The following is a 17,635-nucleotide window of genomic DNA, read 5'->3' on the forward strand; positions in this document are numbered from 1 at the left end:
TAGAAATCTAGGAAATAATGAAATAAATTCGATCGGAATCGATTCCGACGAGTTCCATAATAGGTACTCTGGACCAGGCTTTACTGCATGGCGGAGCTCCGGTGTTGTTTGGTTATGTTGCATGCATTAAATAGGTGAATGTTTTGTGCACAGACTTCTATAGTATAATTAGACTGCTAACTCCCTTATATACTGTAGCACAAAATTAACCCCAAAAAGTATTACATAAGGGTACAAAATTATGTAATACAAAAGTTATGTAATGCAAAATTTATTATATAAGGGAATCAAACATCTGCGCATGCGTGAATTGGAGTCTACAAGGAGAGGGGATATATGAGCAATGTGGCTCATCCAATTAGAAAAAATGTGTTTTGATTCAAACAATCAGACACCAGATGAATGTCGGACACCAGGGTACTTATTATGGAACTCGTCGGAATCGATTCCGACCGAATTTATTCCGTTATTTACTAGATTTCTATTATCTTTTTTAGGGGAAACGGAATTATTCCGATCGAAATCGATTCCGACGAGTTCCATAATATTAGGTGTACAACTTTGCTTCCGCCGTTTTCCTATAGATGGCTTTAGCGGTAAGTAGTGATCGAAATAAATAGATCATAGACGTCATGCAATAAACTTGGGCATCTGTCAATATAACCCCATAGTAACATAAGTCGATTTGTGTCCGCATCATAAAATTATTCTCGATTGAAAAGGTCAGTTTACGAGCCAAATTCTCCTCATTTGCGGGAGATTTTAATTTTCTGCTTCAATATGAAGAAATCTGCGGCTGAGGCTCATCGAATGCTCTCAAATACTTATGGTGAGGCCGCTATTAGTGAAAGAACGTGTCGTGAGTGGTTTCAACGCTTCAAGAACGGTGATTTTCACGTCGAAGACCGACATAGCGGTGGAAGAGAGAAGGTTTTCGAAGCAGAATTGGAGGCATTACTTAATGAAGACTCGTGTCAAAGTCAAGAAGAATTGGCACGATCATTGAGAGTGACTCAACAAGCAATTTCAAAACTCCTCAAAGACATGGGAATGATTCAGAAGTAAGGAAATTGGGTGCCGTACGAGTTGAAACCGAGAGATGTTGAACGGCGTTTGTTTGCTTGTGAACAGTTGCTTGAAAGGCAAAGACGGAAGGGATTTCTGCATCGCATTGTGACTGGGGACGAAAAATGGGTTCATTACGATAACCCCAAGCGCAGAAAATCATGGGGATATCCCAGCCATGCTTCCACGTTGACGGCCAAACCGAATATTCACGGCTCCAAGGTCATGCTCTGTATTTAGTGGGACCAGCTTGACGTAGTGTATTATAAGCTGTTAAAACCGACTGAAACAATCACAGACGATCGTTATCGAACACAATTAATGCGTTTGAGCCGAACGTTGAAAGACAAACGGCCGCAATACAACGAGAGACACGACAAAGTGATTTTGCAGCATGACAATGCTCGACCCCATGTTGCGAAAGTGGTCAAGACATACTTGGAAACGTTGAAATGGGAAGTCCTACCCCACCCGCCGTATTCTCCAGACGTTGCTCCCTCTGACTATCACTCGTTTCGATCAATGGCACACGGCCTGCTTGACCAGCACTTCCGGTCTTATGAAGAAGTAAGAAATTGGATCGATTCGTGGATCGCTTCAAAAGATGACCAGTTTTTTCAACGCGGGATTCGTACGCTGCCTGAAAGATGGGAGAAAGTAGCGGTCAGCGATGGACAATACTTTGAATCATAAATGTATAACCAGTTTTTTACAATAAAGCCTCGAATTTCGGAAAAAAAACGGTGGAAGCAAAGTTGTACACCTAATAGGTACCCAGGACGGTACCCAGTAAGCAAAATGCTAGTAGAATGCGCGCAGATTGACGCCAATTTCGATCAGATCTCCACATCAAAACCATAGCCATCTGTGTCCTCATTAGGCTTGTGTTTTGTCGACAGGACCTGTGTGACAGGCCGTGCGAGCAGATTGTCGGCAGAAACCGCGCAAGTCCTGCTGCCAAACTACGCGTAGAGACTGCGCGCAGAGTTTGCTCGGTTTCTGCCGCCAATCTGCCGTCAAATTACTGCAAGTCTTGCGCGGTTTTTGCTACAAATCTGCCGTCAAATATCCGACAGCAGGATTTGGCGCATATTTGACCACAGATTGGCGGCATAATTTGATATAACAGATTCTGCGTTAAATTTGTTGCCTATTTGCCATCAAACTATGATAGCAGGCTTTGTTCGAAATCTGCTCGCGCAGGTTTGGCTATCTGGGTACATACTTCTCGGGGTCATGTATTGAGTCGGAGTTAGGCTCAGTTCCACAACTTGCTTCAAACGGAGTTTAAAGCAAGTTGTGGAACTGGACCTTAGCAGTCTAGCTATACTATAGAAGTCTGCGGTTTTGTGTCATTTAGCATCGTTCAGATAAGTCGATTTGGGCGCAAAAGATATTTTGAAAAATGGAGAACGAAAAGCTATATTTACGACATGTAATGCTATACGAATTTCGGAAAGGCGTGAGTGTTAGGACTGCACAAAAAAACATTCAGAGCGTTTTATTTGGACCTTGCTCCTGCTCTCCGGACAATTAAAAAGTGGTTTGGCAGACTTCGAAATGGTGACTTCAACTTGGAAGATCAACCCCGCTCTGGACGGCCTTCTGGCATTGATGACGACATTGTGTGCGTCCTAATGGAAGAAAACCCAAGGATTACAACTGAGGAGATTGCTGAGAGGCTGAAAATCGATCATTCGATCGCGTTTCGCCATTTGAAAAAGCTTGGATATGTTTCCAAGCATGGGTGCCGCATCTCTTGACACTGAAAGGAATAAGCTGAACCGCATGAATGTGGCCATTTCTCTCGCACGTAACAAAAAAGAGCCTTTTTTGGATCGAATGGTAATAGGCGATGAGAAGTGGATTCTGTACAACAATGCACAGCGAAAGAGGGCCTGGAAAAAAGCAGTTGAAGGTGCAAAACCTGTCGCAAAAGCTGGCCTACATCTACTGAAAGTGTTGCTGTGTGTTTGGTGGAATCGCAAGGAAATTATTCACTTCGAGCTACTCCGACGCGACGAAACAATCACGGCGGATAAGCACTGTGAGCAACTCACTAGATTCCATGCGGCTATTCGAAAAAAACGTCCAGTTTTAGCCAATCGGAAAGGTATCATCTTCCACTACGACAATGCTAGACCGCACGTCGCTCAACAGATGCTGCGAAAACTGCAGGAGTTGCAATAGGAAATTCTCCAGCACCCACTATATTCTCCAGATATTACGCCTTCAGATTTTCATCTGTTCCGGTCTTTACAGAATAGTTTAAATGGCGAAAATCTTAAGTCCGAGAAAGCTGTCGAAAACCACCTCACGAACTTTTTTCAAGAAAAACCAAGCTCTTCCTTCAAAAATGGAATCGACAAGCTTGTAGATCGTTGGAAAACAATTGTAGAGAAGAATGGAGACTATATAATTAATTAATAAAACTATATTTTTTTAAATTTATCCTATTGAAGTTTATCTTTAAATCGGGCATGAACTTATGCAATCATCCAATAATTACGCGAGACTCCTATTAGAAATGCCGCTTTATTTCTTAATTTTGACATTGGTCGTTACAGAATTTTCTCTCTGGACAGGTTATCATCAATTACAATAATTATAGTAACTTTTTTTATTGTGGAAATATCATCCGTCGATGAAGTGTTCGAAAATGAGTTAATAGCAAAATGAGTATGTTCCACGTTGTATAGTATTATAATCCGTTAAATTTTCGATGCGTCCAAGTGCTACGACTACAGGGGACTGGTCGTGTATGTATTTACTGGCAACTTCCCGTATTGTATTCGTTGTAATCTTCTATAAATGATAATAGTTATAGTTTCATCCCCAAAAGAAGTATATTACATTAATTAATTTTATCAGCATACTTTATATCCCGTGAGTCTGTCATTCATGGGCTCATAACAATCACGTAAGTAGAGACAATTGACTATATCAAAGAAACGATTCACTGGATCATTCAGTTTCATCAATTCATGAAACATGCATTTATTTACAGCACGTTGCACTTCCATGCCAGTAATTGTTGTACTCAGTCTTCTCCATTCGTGCAGCAACATGGAAACCATGTCCTATATTAATATTCCATGTATTATTACCTTTATTTCTTTCTTGTTTGAATAATATAAAGATAATTTGATTGTATCAGGATGTACATACATCAAGTTTTAACTTATTACAAACAAAATAACAACCCCATATGCTATTGCAAGCATAGTCTAGAATAAATGATTTATACGAATAACACATATTTGTGTTGAATGCACTGTGTGCAAGATATGGAGCATTATGATTTGCTCCACCTGCAATGAAATCAAGGTAGAGAAATTGCATTTAATTTGTATCACTTTTAATTTCACATTCATGAACATAATTGTCATATTTTACTTACCATGTGTCATATCCCATGTGCCTATAATCTCTTTAGCTACTTCAAAAGCATAGCGATCTTCAGATTTAGAAAAAGTGGGTCCTTCAAATCCTATAGCTACATATCCTAATTCTTCATCATCATCTCTGAATCGTAATTCAGCACCTGTTAATTTATAATTCATAATATATAATATATAATATACTAGTATCAGAGTATATTATATTTTTACCTGAAAAACGTAATTGCTTTAAGCCTGGAAATGAATTCAGTTTACAACTAGAAGTTTTTATCTCCTGTGTACTTTCAGTAATGTATTTGCATGCAATTTTTTGTAACTCATTTAAAGTGATTGCACCAGAACAAATCATAGTCATAAAGTATGAATTAAACATACGATTTTTAAAGCTCACTAAATATTCGGTTTTAAAATCTCTGTATATTAATAATGTGAATTGGTAATAAATGTTACTAAAACAAGGGACTTACATATTTGTCACAATAGTATAATTATATGGTTATAAATTTATAATTAATAGCAAATGTTTCATAATTACTTAATTATGCGACTCTCAGGAAATACACTTTTAGACAGCGCAGTATCTTGGTATGCAATATTTGGAAGATAATCCATTATAACTTGTTCTGGATTAGATCCTATTTTACAAAGTTGCTTAAGTATTCTACATTTTGCTAATTCAACGTCGTTATTACCTGAAATAACAATTTTTTTCTTTGTATTTTACTTAGACTATTTTTAAATAACAAGAAAAATTTAATTTCAATAATAACATACATATAACAGTATTCATAGCAACATCAACTAATAGCTCTGCAAGTTTGCTAGCATTACAAGAAGGTGCTGTCCCATAAAATACAAATATATCTCGCATCGCGTTTGCTATTAATGTTCCACCAATTTCCTGTAACTTTTTTTCAATCTGTTGCCCGCTCCTTTGAGTTGTTTGCTATTACCATAATTTATTTAGATATGTTCATTGCGCAATTAGATAGAAATGATCATTACATTAATTTCTTTTTTACTTTTCTACACTTGAATAAAATTTAAAAATAAATAAAAAATATATATTATATACATATAGTCTATTCTTTTCGTGTATGATTATACACGATATTTTTATATTATTAATAATATAAACATATCGTCAATTTTCCTTGCGAATAAATATTTTACTTGGAATAATACGTGCTCCAAAAATAACGCACTACCACGTTCCTTAAACTTCTCAAACATTGAACCTGCTGGTAGAAGGCAACCAATAGTTGTGATAAATGATTCTTTATAGTCGACAATTAAACGTATGCTATCATTTATATCACAGTATTCCATTTTGCTGTTAGGTATTTCAGAAAGTATGTTAGAAGTTTTGCGTTTCCCTGTGAAATTATCGCAGCAATTGCGAATTCCGTGACTGATACATTTATGTAAAAGTGATTTTTCCTCCTTGAAAATAAATTGATTTAGATATTTTTCCAAATTATATTAATCTTAAATATTTAATTTATATTCTTACAGCACATATATATAAAATATGCTTTCGTGCAATGCAAATATTTCTGAAGACGTACATTCTTAAATGGTTAACTGTCTAAAGTATAACACGTCAATTATGTTAAATATTGGTCAAATTAACAGTTGACTGATAGACAGTTCGTTGTGTAGTTGTTATTACTTTTATCCATAATAATTCAAACAAATATAAGTAATTTCTCGCAAATATTTTTAATAAAGACATGTGTATTGCAGATTTGTTTCTAGTAGAACAAGGCCATAATTATACTCGAAGTTGTGACATAGAAAAAATTAATGTATAAACAAATATATATTACAGAATAAATGTTGTTATAGAGTAATGTAGGGTAACAAAGTTGTTGTAATAGAATAACATAGAATTAGTAATTAATACCATCAAAGTATCTGTATATATTTTAGTACTCTGGAATTTTATATGTATTCCAGTATACTGCAGTAAACCATATGTTAGTGGCCATGTATCATGAAATCTCTAAAGTATGAAACACTCTGTACAGTTCATTTTATTTTGGTTAAGACAAACAATATTACACAGTTTTATTCTCTCTTATATGATGCCTCAGTGCCTCAGATACTATATTGTTTCAGTTAACAGATGTCCATGGTATGTTAGTCAGTTTTTTTTTAAAGACATTTATTTTATATAAGTTTGTGTTTTTCTTCAATAAAAATGAAGTTTGTAAGAAGAATCGAAGCGTTAATCGATAGAATTCGTTCTCATTCCTGCCCATACAGAGTCATTATTTCATACTCCATTTGTAATAAAATTATGCTTGCAAAAATATAGGTCAAAACATTCTTTTTACAGAAAGTCCAAGTTATATATGAGTTTACACATTCAACTTTCATCCAATAGTAATATAATATGCAGATGTAAAAATTCATTTAATGTACTACTTTTGCATTTAAAAAGATTTTAAATACTGGTTATACGTTATTATGTATGTATATCTTTTCTCCACTTTCTTTCTGTCCACAAAAATCTAATATATATAATATACACAATTTGTTTGCATGTTGCACGATAATGTAAAAACTTAAAAGTAACATAAAATTTAACAAATATATATAATGATATAATATTTACACAAAGTTACACTCGCATCTCGTATATAAGTATATTAAATGTTCTACATTTTACGTGTATACTTGGATCGCAATCGTGCCTAAATTAAAATATTAATCTACACACAGTGTAGATCATAGTAATAATTATAGTGTAGATCATAATAATATAATGATAATGTAGATTATAATCATTCATACATTTTTATCTATATCTTTTATAATAATGCTATTAAAGAATCCCTGTAAAAAAGCAGATGCCATCAGATAATTTTACTTCTTTGTTTAATTGCACATACTTCATGAATCAAAATTATTTTTGAATCTCCGAATTAGTTTAAAGACTAATTCATACAGATGAATCTTAATTGCGAAGCATAGCATGTATCCACTTTAATGAAAATAATAATAAATACTCATTAATCTCTAATTTATTAATTGTGTCAACTATACTTCACCGAACGATGAAACGACCCGAATATTAGGTTTTCGTGCTTTAAAGCAATAGATACCAGCCCTTGTCACAGAAGTACCAGTTACATCCAAATATTCCAAACTTGGTGCATTTATGGCTAAATGAATGAGACTCGAATTCGTTACACGCGGATAATTTCTAAAAGGAAAAAGAAAAGTTTAGATATATTATTTGCTCATTAAAATCTTTTAAGATTCTTGATATTCTCTGAATTGACTCACCTAACGACTAGTGTTTTAAGATTTGGATTATTAAATATTCGTTTATCTTCTTCTAATATCATCATTCCGTGTGGATAATTATTTATCACTCTTCTGTCGCAGGTATCACTTCCAAGTGCACAAATTGCTCTGTCTGATATCAAACATCGTTGAAGATTGTAGTTGTCGAAAGATATTCCATCATCAACTGGAACTAGATACTGAGACAGAACATATTATTTTTAAAATATTAAGTATATTAAAAATCGGATGAAGAATGTCAGTAATGTGCTTAAAATTAGTAAATACCTGATCCAAAATGCCATCTCGATAAATAGGTTGTAAAGCCTGTCGTTGCTGCCGTTGTTGTACGATCTCAGGTTGTACGATCTCGGCTTGTACAATCTCGGGTGATTCCTCATTTCTTAATGTGTAAGGACACTCCAGATATAAGTGTGTTAAAGTCTTAGTACTACTAAAACAACCGACTTCACTATCACCAAGTGCTGTATCCCGTAAATCTAAAATCTGGGAAGATAAAGCATCTTATAAAGTGCCTTTATATCAGCAAAGTATATGTGGCATTTATTGTATGAATGAAAAAATATTCTACCTCTAATGTTTTAAATCCAAATCTGGTCGCTAGACTAGCATATGCAAGACACTCGCCCAGACGGTGACATGAATTCAGTCTGAGTTCTTTAAGTTTTGGTATTTTACTAATAACCAGTAAGGAATGTGGTGTAAACCATTGGCAATTACTCAAAATTAAGCACTGAAAATAGCATTAAATATTTATAATATTGACAATAATACACAAATTACCACAATAGAGAAAAAGTATAGAAAAGTTATAAAGAAAAAAAAAATACAGTAATAACATATATATGTACAAAATTTGTTCATAATAAGATATATATATATATATATATATATAATTGTAAATATAAAAGAAAATATTAATTTACCGACAAATTAGGCATGTGAAGATCCATTTTAAAAAAATAAGATCTGGTACTCTGCAAATAGTTCATTTTGCAACCTTCTAACGAAAGCTTTTCAATAGTAGGTGGGAAGTCCGTCACTTGAATCTGTAATAATTATATTATAATTGATTAAGTATTTTTCTTAAGAAAAAATATATATGTTAAAATTGGAAGCCAAAGTATTAATTATAAGACTTCTTTAAGGTATAAATATATTAGATGATTTCTATAATGCAATACCTTATCTCCATTGATGTAATACTCTTCAATAATCAATTCTTTGAGCTGATTGCATAATGTCCTTATTTTATTAAAGAAGTTTTGTGCGAGAGCTGAGTCTTTGCCAGAAAATAAATTGCCACGTATTGACAAACTTGTTGTCATAGGTTGGAGGAACTTCATGTATTGTTTTAAATCATCTAAAAGCATTGGCTTTGACCGAAAATCAACTTTTCTCCATAGAGTTCTATCTTGTGCTACTTGTGCAAATCTCTGACAACATCTATATAATGTAAAGAAATTAATTATAGAATAAGAAAAGCAATACAAAAAGTATAATGCATTTATATGCAACTCACAAACTAACTGCCAGGAGATCTTGTGGATTCAAGTATTTCAATATATTGAGCAAAACATCATCTGAAAAGTCAAGAATATGTGGACAGGATGTTATATCATTTATTTCTGTAGTTTCTTCAAGCCTCACACGTTTTGTATCTCTACTGCTGGATGGTTCAGGAGAAAGGGACTTGCTCCGTTTCATTTTTAATTTCCTCTTGCACCTATAAGTGAAAATAAACACAAACAACTTTAAAGAACTTATAATACATAAAGGAAGAATACTATTTAATTATATTGTTTGATTGATTTTGTTAATATCAAGCTGATAATACAACAAAAAGTGGTTTATATAAAAAGTTTAAATAATAATTTTAAACTTGATGAAACCTTTGTTTAAAATTTAATATTTTTCAAACATGATTTCTTTTTTAAATAAAAACTATTATATTTACATATGACAAATATCTGAACGTATTGAAGAGTCTTCATTATGAAGAAATTGTAAATCCTTTTGCATATTTGCCTACTGAAACTGAATATAATCAACCAAAGATATTCTTATATGGAACAAAGGAGAAAGAGACATGAGATGATACTAAAGCACAAAGAAAATTTTGTTCACTGCACTCCACGGTCTAATCTTGACTGCTGAATAATCACTAGGTTTATTCTTTTTAACTAAACTAGTGTTGCACTGAAACTTTGTTTCTTTTCTCTTCAATGTGAGTTTATATATTTATTTTACACTCTAATGGCAAAAAGTGCAACTTACTTTCTCTGCCTGAAATCTAGAGATAGTGAGAAAATTTCTACCAACCATATGCACAAATGATGGAAACTTTTGGGTTTTTCAGTTTTCTGCATGAAGGAATTATTCTTGTACTAACCTGTTTTTGTTTATGTCCAACTAGTCTTATTTGCATAAAAAGTAAATTACATATTCATATCAAAAAAGGGGTTTAATGAGTGATGTTTCATCATGTAAATAAAAATATCGTTATCGAAAAAATATCGCAATTTTATAGATTTATTATTATAAACAAAAGTCAAACAGCAGTACGAGACTGACTGTAAATCGCTGTTACATTTTCTTCACTAGATCTAGAATTTTATGTTATGTAAACATAACTATAAACAAACAGTTTGATTCAAATAGTCATGCAAGATTCTACTTACAACGTTTGAGACATAAGGTATTGTGAAGTAAACGAAAAGTAGTATTCGACGTGAAAACATAACCACAAAATTATACATTCGCTAGTAAATTTCTGTGTACAGTATTTAAATTATCATAAATCTTACCTTGTGATCTTTTCGGTAAGAATTCGTAAATTTACGTTTAGCACAAAGTGTTCCTGTCAAAGTCAATTCTTTTAACTTTGTACACTTGGCGTTGTATATGTCTTCATATGTGAAGTTGAGCACTTCCGGATCGAACGCACTGTGCTTGGATATCGTTACGTTCGATTATAAACTCCTATACGCGACATGGCTAGGAACCATACAGTTTTCAATCAACTTGAAGTTTTTCCGTAAGAACGTAATCTGATTGGGTAATGTGTCATTTCTTGCTATATTTTATTCGCAGGAGCCAATAGACCGACCAGCGATTCTGTGAGAACTAGTACATCAAGCAAAGTATCCCGATAATCGAGTAAACACAGCATATTACCGACAACTTCCGGTTTTCAAATATGAACTGTACTAAAATAAGTATTGAATGTATAACATGAATAGAAATTTATGACGGAATTTTTTAACAAATAATAAATAATATATAATTAACAAATAATATATAAAAATACTTACAGAGTGCTGTTTTTAAGCTTTAACTCGATTTCTAGGAAGACAAGGATCAAGGATGTATTCACAATACAAAATAAGATCTTGCTACAACATATTGTTCAATATTCCAAAATAATGACATTACTGTATTCTTAAGAAAAATTGCGTTCTTTTATTATACTGATACAAGGCAGGGGGCTGTTGATAAAAATTTATATTTGAGTTTACAATTGAGTCTTTAGTCAATGAATGGACTATGTGTACTTGGCGTAATAAGCACAACTTATCTAAAATAATTCCTCTGTTTAAACTAATAAAATTGCTGTGTCTTTGGATACGATTTCTGATTCGTACGAGTTAAAATCAATACAGGCATTTCCATGCGCAGAAAATATTATCATGTTAGAAACAGTATATTAACAGTTTTCTTGTCTTATATACTGGACCGCATTATATATACATCATTATAGATCTATATACTTCCAACACACACCTAAATCTGGTGATATAGAGATACAGTCTTAAACTCATCACTTCTGCTTCAATATGTACAAGAACTGCATTATAACAAAATATCTAAGCACTAAACAAAATTAATTCTTTGTACTGTTGAAGATCTTTAAAATTCGGTACTCTTTTGTTAAAATGTACAGTTGCTATAAAAGAAATCTTTTGAGTAAGAAACGTATTAACAAATAATAAAGAAAGTCAATGTATAAAGATAACTATCTCAGTTTTATATATAAAACATACTAATCCTAACATACTAATGACTCATTGAAGAATTAACATTTTTCTAACAAAATTCACAATAAAATAGATCTTTCCAGATCCTATATAAAATACATTTTTCATTGTTATACCGTAATGCTAAATGTAGAAGTAATTAATGTTTAATACCTAGACCTTATCGCCCAATAACAATAATTTGGAAATGGGCGCACATTCACATTCCACATTAAATATATCCATATACAATTCTTAGCTTAGCTTAGAACATAATGCGATCTTCCTATCGGATATATATTGCCAAATGTGGATATGTGAATATGGCCTATAAACTTCCGAAGAACATTTCACATTACATATGTATAAATATAATACTAAAATAACTATTAAATATCAAATATTTTTGAATTTTTGCTTGTATAGAGAAAGTATCCAAATCTAAAAATTACATAATATATATATGACCTTCACACATAAAGACCATACATGCCCCCTATGTATAATCTTATTAGCTAAATAAATGTTTATTTCGAAGATATAAATTAGGGTAAGAGGTACTACTTAATCATAATATGACATGTAAGCGAGTACGATTGGAGAAATGCGACGATTAGCACAATTTCTCTTTGCTTTTGGTCAGTAGCATACTAAAAATCTAATGAATCATATGTGTATTCATGTAACTATATATATATATATATATATATCTATACATATATATTTTTCACTTCCAGAGACCATGCTATGGCACATTTTTTATCGACAACTGCAAATTAAAAGCCGTTTTGTAGATTAATAATGTATACTACACGATATATATATATCTAATTTCTCGAATCACAACACAGTTAGCCAAGTTAGCAAACCTCCGGTCCCATCCCTCTTTTATCTATATATTTCTATTTAATAATTATTTATCCATTTTATACATAATATATAGATTTCTTTGGTCTTAGTTTTTGTTCTGTATCCTAAGCATACATAAAAATCATATGTTTCTGAAATGTCTTCTCAAAATGGTCACAGATTGTTGCAATTACTGATTTAACAAATATAGGATTCATACATAGTTGTTATAATTGTTTTTTTTTCTTTCTTTCTTTTTAGATAATGGTAAAGATGTTATTCGAATGAGGACTTGGTACATACATGTTGAAAATTTGATACCATGTTGGTGGATGTTTTTCATAATCAATTGTTATTAATTTAATATATCGATGGAAGCATATTGACGAAATCATTCTGGTCAATAATTGGAACAATCTTATGACTATGTTTCCATAGATATATGGTCTGTCACAAAGATAATAGATAAAGATAAGACCAATATATATCAGGATATTTTACTGAAATAAAAATTATATTGGTCTGAGCTCGCGAATTTTATACAGTTTGTGTAATTGTGTTTAAGTCGTACTTAATCGCATTGATATTTAATTTTGACATTCAGTTTTGGCATATTGCCTTTTCAAGGATCTATCCTATTACTTTTATGACAAACCATATGTGTGTTAGTAGCACATATTTTTCAAATGTTGAATACAAGTGACCATCCATTCCGAAACTACAGCATGCATTCACATACAGGTAATTTTTTGTTGGCAAAATACAGGATGATCGTTAATTTTACGTCAACACTTCAAGAGCTTTATCTTTTGAGGTACTGTCGTGCAATTAAGAATCATTCTATATATAACATATGATATTTACAACATTGTGCTCAATAAGTTCTTAAATCATTAAACAAATCTCTACTTTCTGCCCGATTTATACATCAAAATATCTAATTTGTCCAAGATAGTCACACTTTAATTATTTGCTGTAATATTAAAGTACAAAAATCATTCAATCGGGAGAAAAACCATATAAGAAAATACTTCGGCGCGTCATAAAATTTCCCTTGCTTATACAACCACGATCTTATGATTATTACCATTTGGCAAGAGAACATAATAGACACGCTTCCCCTTATCTCATTGAAAATCCTGTATATTAGTATGATACTGACTGTTAGCAAATGACTCATTGGCTTGCTCATTACGTTCTATAACGCTCTGCATTTCGACAGTCGTCTCATTATTAGATTGTCCATTATTATTTAAATTTCCAGCATTGGCAACATTATTCGTTACTACGTTTACATTACTTGCAGCGTCCGTTTGCTGCTGCTGCTGCTGCTGCTGCTGCTGCTGCGGCGGCGGCGGCGGTGGCGGTGGCGGCGGCGGCGGCAGCGGCGGCGGAGGCGGCTGCTGCGGCTGCGGCTGCTGCTGCTGTTGTTGTTGTTGATGCCCATTTAAACTGTTCTGCACGGAGCTATTATTATTCTTCGATCTGTGTCTAATTTTATGCGTAGTGAGATATTGTTTCACGGAAAATGCTTTGTGACATATGTCACATTTGTACGGCAATGGGTCTGGGCAATTTAAACCGTCCGAGGCAGCTGCTGCATGTGTAGTTACATGCATCACGTAATAATGTTTCACCACAAATGATTTTCCACAAGTTTCGCAAATATAGGGACCAGATACACCGTGCGTTTTTCGATGTTTATGTAGATTATCTTTGCGCGAAAAACTTTTACCACACATTTCACATTCGTGCATTTTTTGTCCGGTATGAGATACTGAATGTCTAACCAAGTGTTCCTTACGGCTGAATGCTTTTGCACATGTAGTGCACACGTATGGCCGTTCACCAGTGTGCAATTTTCGATGTTGAAGGAGATGTTCTTTCCGTTTGAACGGCTTACCACAGATGTCACAATTAAATGGGTTCAGATTGGTTTGTGAGCATTCATCTTTGCTTCCGGTGTCCGATGGTTCATTTATAAGCGTCTCAACATTACAGTTATGACTGTTCATTTGACTTAAGGAAGAGAAGCTTTTACCACAATCGCGACAAACGTTCCTTGCAGCCTGATTACTTGAGACTACTTGAGTACTTACAGCAATTAGAGGTGATGAATCTGGTCCTGACCTAAGCCGCAGGAATTCTCTGATCTGGTCAATCGAATTACGAGACATTCCGTCCTCTGGTGATGCTTTTGCATACTCTTTAAAATCTTTCTCATCGTCTCGAACTGTTGGGGTCATTGGACTTTCCTTGAAGCCCAAGTTTAAAAAGACTTCCGGCGCCGCTTGTACCGCTGTATACGTTTGTACATTTGGGTCAGGGGATTCATCCTTTTGGACTTCGGATTGTATATTCTGTATTTGTTGAGTCGGTTCCATGTCTGTTTCAGTTTTAAGAACTATATTATTGTTTTGATGTACAGCAGGTGTTTCTTGCTTCACTGGAAATTCTTGCTGCGTCCCGATTTGCGTTTGTTGTTTCTCGAGTTGCTGAAGTTGTCTGTGCTGCTTCTCAAATTCATGTTGCTGCCTTTGCAACTGTTGGAGCTGTTGTGATATCTGTGATTGGTCTTGCTGTTGACTGACTTGACCCTGATTTTGTTGTTGGGGCAACTGAGCAGGTTGGCTCAACTGTTGGGAAATTGGCCTCTGTGATTGCACTTGTTGATTAATTTGATTATGATTTTGTATTTGGTTCTGCGTTTGCTGCTGAATCACAGGAGGTTGGTTTTGCTGATCGCCGCCAATTTGATTTTGTGCTTCGTTTGATTGTTGCGGTGAGACTTGAGATGTCTGCTGTTGATAATTGTAATGAGCCTCTGCTGTAGTTTCAACGACAGCTGCTGTCATACTGCCTGATTGCATCTAAACCCAAGAAATATCTTATTATTCTTGGTGTAGATGAGCAATTTACTTATAGCATATAAGATATAATACATATTTATTACTTTTGACACTGAAAGTACTGTTTACTCATTACAAACCTGCATAGCACATTTGTACTGCTGAACTCTAGCTTGAATTCCACCGATGATTTGTATATTAGAAGTATTTATATTGCCAACTACAACTGATTGCTGATGTTGTATTTGTTGCTCATTATTTATTACTTGACTTCCTCCTGGTGTTGGCACTTTTTCTATTGACTTTAAAACTTCATCCTCAGGTGTGGATGGTCTTTCTTTCTCCGTATTTTTAACATATACTTTTCCTTCCTTCAGAAAATCTTCAGAAAAACGAAGTGAGGTGAAATAGGACTCCAACATACCCTCTGCATTAACCACAGTTTCTCGGAATTCAATGAAGCTTTCCAGTTTTTTGACACATTCATGGCATACAATTTTCGGTAACGAATCCTCCTCCATAACCTTAAAATTAATACAAATGTTATCAAATTGTAGTTTATGTAGTTTAAATTATATATTAATTAGAAGCATAAAAAAATATAAATTGAAAACTTAACTTGAAAAATTCAAACTTTACAAATTTCTCCAAGCATCATGTTTATATAAATTAAGTTTATGTGGAAACAATTTAGATATATATGTTTGCAATATATAATAAAAGTAAATTAACAAAATTTATATCAATTATATATATTGTTTAAATAGTTGATTTTATCTGCTTTGTTATCTGAAAAAGGCAGGATTGCGCGTTTTCACATTATTTTTGCAATCTAATAAATTTCTGTAAACTACCGTGTCGCTTTGTTTTTAACAGGATAAATAAATATATAGGTAAATATGCAACAAATTATGCTTCATTACATCAACTTTGTCAATTTCAAGTGCTTTTTTCTACAGTAACCGAATAATCGAGACTAATCTCGCTACGGTAAACACAGGGCAACACATATTTATTACGGACAGAAATCTGTGGTGACTACCTGTCACGCAATCGAAACAAGTCATTCAATTAAAGGTTAATTATATAATTACGCTGTCGTATCTCGCTAATTGTCTACTGAGAAATTCTCGCGCGGTAAACCGGGTGCGCCTGGTAGCGCCCTGAACAATGCAAATCTGTCAAACACATCATAGAATTCCCGACTCTCGGACTCGGACTCTCGTATTGTTTGCGACATGTTGTATCGACAAGATAGAGGTTATCATGCGCCGACGGTCGCACACCGGCCGCCCGGCTAACGTCTCAAGGCTCTTCTCGGCAGTGATGCGCGTTCCCCCGGAGAAATGCTCACCTGTATCGGGAGGTACGTCTGTATTTTCGTCTGCAACTGTCGCCTGCGGCCCTCATCGCGGAATATGTTCATCATGTTGCCCTCGCTGCTGGTACACAGTCTGCACAGCTCGTAATAGTTCACCTTACGGTATCCTGACATCGTTTTTCCCGCGATAAACACGGCTCGTTGTTTGTCCTCGCGGCCGCCGGAGGACAATCGCGAAGAGAGACCGAGGAGGCTCTCGGTTGCGCGACACACCACAGGAGTGGTAAACACACGCGCAAAACCACCGCCGCCTTCGCCGCGATCACCGCCGTCGCCGTCGCCGTCGCCGTCGTCGCCGCTGCCGCCGCCACGATATCACCGTGATATTGTCACTGTCGCGACAGCATTGTCAACGATCCCGTTTTCGCGCGCGCGCGGAGGTGGAACGACACCGATCACCGCCGCTGCTGATATCGCATCTGTTCACATCTGCTACCGCTGCTGTTACCGCTGCTGTCTCGGACGCGCTCCGCGTTTCGTTCGCGTTCGCGGCGGCGGCGTACAGATTACACCTCGATACCTCGGCATCGATACCGAACTATGTGATATCGATACTCCGCGCGCATGTTGCGTATCACACATGCGGTTGTGAGCGCCGAGGAGAGATGCATTATCGATGACTGCTCGGAGACGAGGCAGCAGGGAAGGATAATTCTTTAATTAATTAGCAGATTAGCAAATGCTCCGTCTGTCGGATCGTACTGATAAAGGTTGATAATCGATGTCCGTTCGTCTGTCGATAGATAACTATCGATCGTC

The 17,635-nt window shown here is 34.7% G+C and overlaps 3 protein-coding genes and 1 long non-coding RNA gene across 7 annotated transcripts; 1 reads left to right on the plus strand and 3 right to left on the minus strand.

The window, feature by feature from the left end:
* The first annotated feature begins 3,667 nt into the window (after positions 1-3,667).
* Positions 3,668-4,218, plus strand: LOC112590560 (uncharacterized). Its single transcript, XR_003114313.1, has 3 exons — positions 3,668-3,824; positions 3,937-3,985; positions 4,073-4,218. It is a non-coding gene; the product is annotated as an uncharacterized LOC112590560 (long non-coding RNA).
* LOC105181919 (mitochondrial-processing peptidase subunit beta) lies at positions 3,711-6,066 on the minus strand. Its single transcript, XM_019840766.2, has 8 exons — positions 5,640-6,066; positions 5,241-5,412; positions 5,002-5,158; positions 4,677-4,879; positions 4,466-4,609; positions 4,234-4,376; positions 3,942-4,145; positions 3,711-3,870 (listed from the first exon to the last, which is right to left on the minus strand). Exons 1-8 carry the CDS (start codon positions 5,793-5,795, stop codon positions 3,730-3,732), a joined length of 1,320 nt encoding a protein of 439 aa, XP_019696325.1. The 5' UTR covers positions 5,796-6,066; the 3' UTR covers positions 3,711-3,729.
* A 106-nt stretch (positions 6,067-6,172) lies between these two features.
* Positions 6,173-10,841, minus strand: LOC105181875 (uncharacterized). 4 transcript variants are annotated; one of them, XM_025307490.1, is made up of 9 exons: positions 10,589-10,841; positions 10,174-10,198; positions 9,304-9,507; positions 8,966-9,227; positions 8,708-8,830; positions 8,353-8,514; positions 8,049-8,267; positions 7,761-7,960; positions 6,173-7,677 (listed from the first exon to the last, which is right to left on the minus strand). In XM_025307490.1, exons 3-9 carry the CDS (start codon positions 9,486-9,488, stop codon positions 7,512-7,514), a joined length of 1,317 nt encoding a protein of 438 aa, XP_025163275.1. In that variant the 5' UTR covers positions 9,489-9,507; positions 10,174-10,198; positions 10,589-10,841; the 3' UTR covers positions 6,173-7,511. The 4 variants fall into 4 exon arrangements, with proteins under 4 accessions (XP_025163275.1, XP_011137237.1, XP_011137238.1 ...); XM_011138935.3 differs by lacking the exons at positions 10,174-10,198; positions 10,589-10,841 and adding an exon at positions 9,739-9,947 and having other exon boundaries at positions 9,304-9,364; positions 9,434-9,507; XM_011138936.3 differs by lacking the exon at positions 10,174-10,198.
* A 332-nt stretch (positions 10,842-11,173) lies between these two features.
* On the minus strand, positions 11,174-17,496 carry LOC105181874 (zinc finger protein 135). Its single transcript, XM_025307487.1, has 3 exons — positions 16,850-17,496; positions 15,636-16,019; positions 11,174-15,516 (listed from the first exon to the last, which is right to left on the minus strand). The coding sequence occupies exons 1-3, from the start codon at positions 16,988-16,990 to the stop codon at positions 13,774-13,776; spliced, it is 2,268 nt and encodes a 755-aa protein (XP_025163272.1). The 5' UTR covers positions 16,991-17,496; the 3' UTR covers positions 11,174-13,773.
* Between the last annotated feature and the right edge of the window lie 139 nt (positions 17,497-17,635).

This window comes from Harpegnathos saltator, unplaced genomic scaffold (assembly GCF_003227715.2).
Source record: "Harpegnathos saltator strain DR-91 unplaced genomic scaffold, Hsal_v8.6 scaffold89, whole genome shotgun sequence".
In the NCBI taxonomy this organism is placed as follows: domain Eukaryota; kingdom Metazoa; phylum Arthropoda; class Insecta; order Hymenoptera; family Formicidae; genus Harpegnathos; species Harpegnathos saltator.

Excerpts from the sequence above, each read along its gene's own strand:
- LOC105181874 (XM_025307487.1), bottom strand. The coding sequence starts at position 16,990 with ATGTCAGGATACCGTAAGGTGAACTATTACGAGCTGTGCAGACTGTGT. Across the intron at positions 16,020-16,849 it reads AGACGTACCTCCCGATACAG|GTTATGGAGGAGGATTCGTT; the intron begins GTGAGCATTTCT and ends ATTAATTTTAAG. Across the intron at positions 15,517-15,635 it reads AGTACAAATGTGCTATGCAG|ATGCAATCAGGCAGTATGAC; the intron begins GTTTGTAATGAG and ends TCTTGGGTTTAG.
- LOC105181919 (XM_019840766.2), bottom strand. The coding sequence starts at position 5,795 with ATGGAATACTGTGATATAAATGATAGCATACGTTTAATTGTCGACTAT. Across the intron at positions 5,159-5,240 it reads TGCTATGAATACTGTTATAT|GTAATAACGACGTTGAATTA; the intron begins GTATGTTATTAT and ends TTGTTATTTCAG. Across the intron at positions 4,146-4,233 it reads GTAATAAGTTAAAACTTGAT|GACATGGTTTCCATGTTGCT; the intron begins GTATGTACATCC and ends ATATTAATATAG.
- LOC105181875 (XM_011138934.3), bottom strand. The coding sequence starts at position 9,803 with ATGCAAAAGGATTTACAATTTCTTCATAATGAAGACTCTTCAATACGT. Across the intron at positions 8,515-8,707 it reads TTCACATGCCTAATTTGTCG|TGCTTAATTTTGAGTAATTG; the intron begins GTAAATTAATAT and ends TGCTATTTTCAG. Across the intron at positions 8,268-8,352 it reads TTGGATTTAAAACATTAGAG|ATTTTAGATTTACGGGATAC; the intron begins GTAGAATATTTT and ends TTATCTTCCCAG.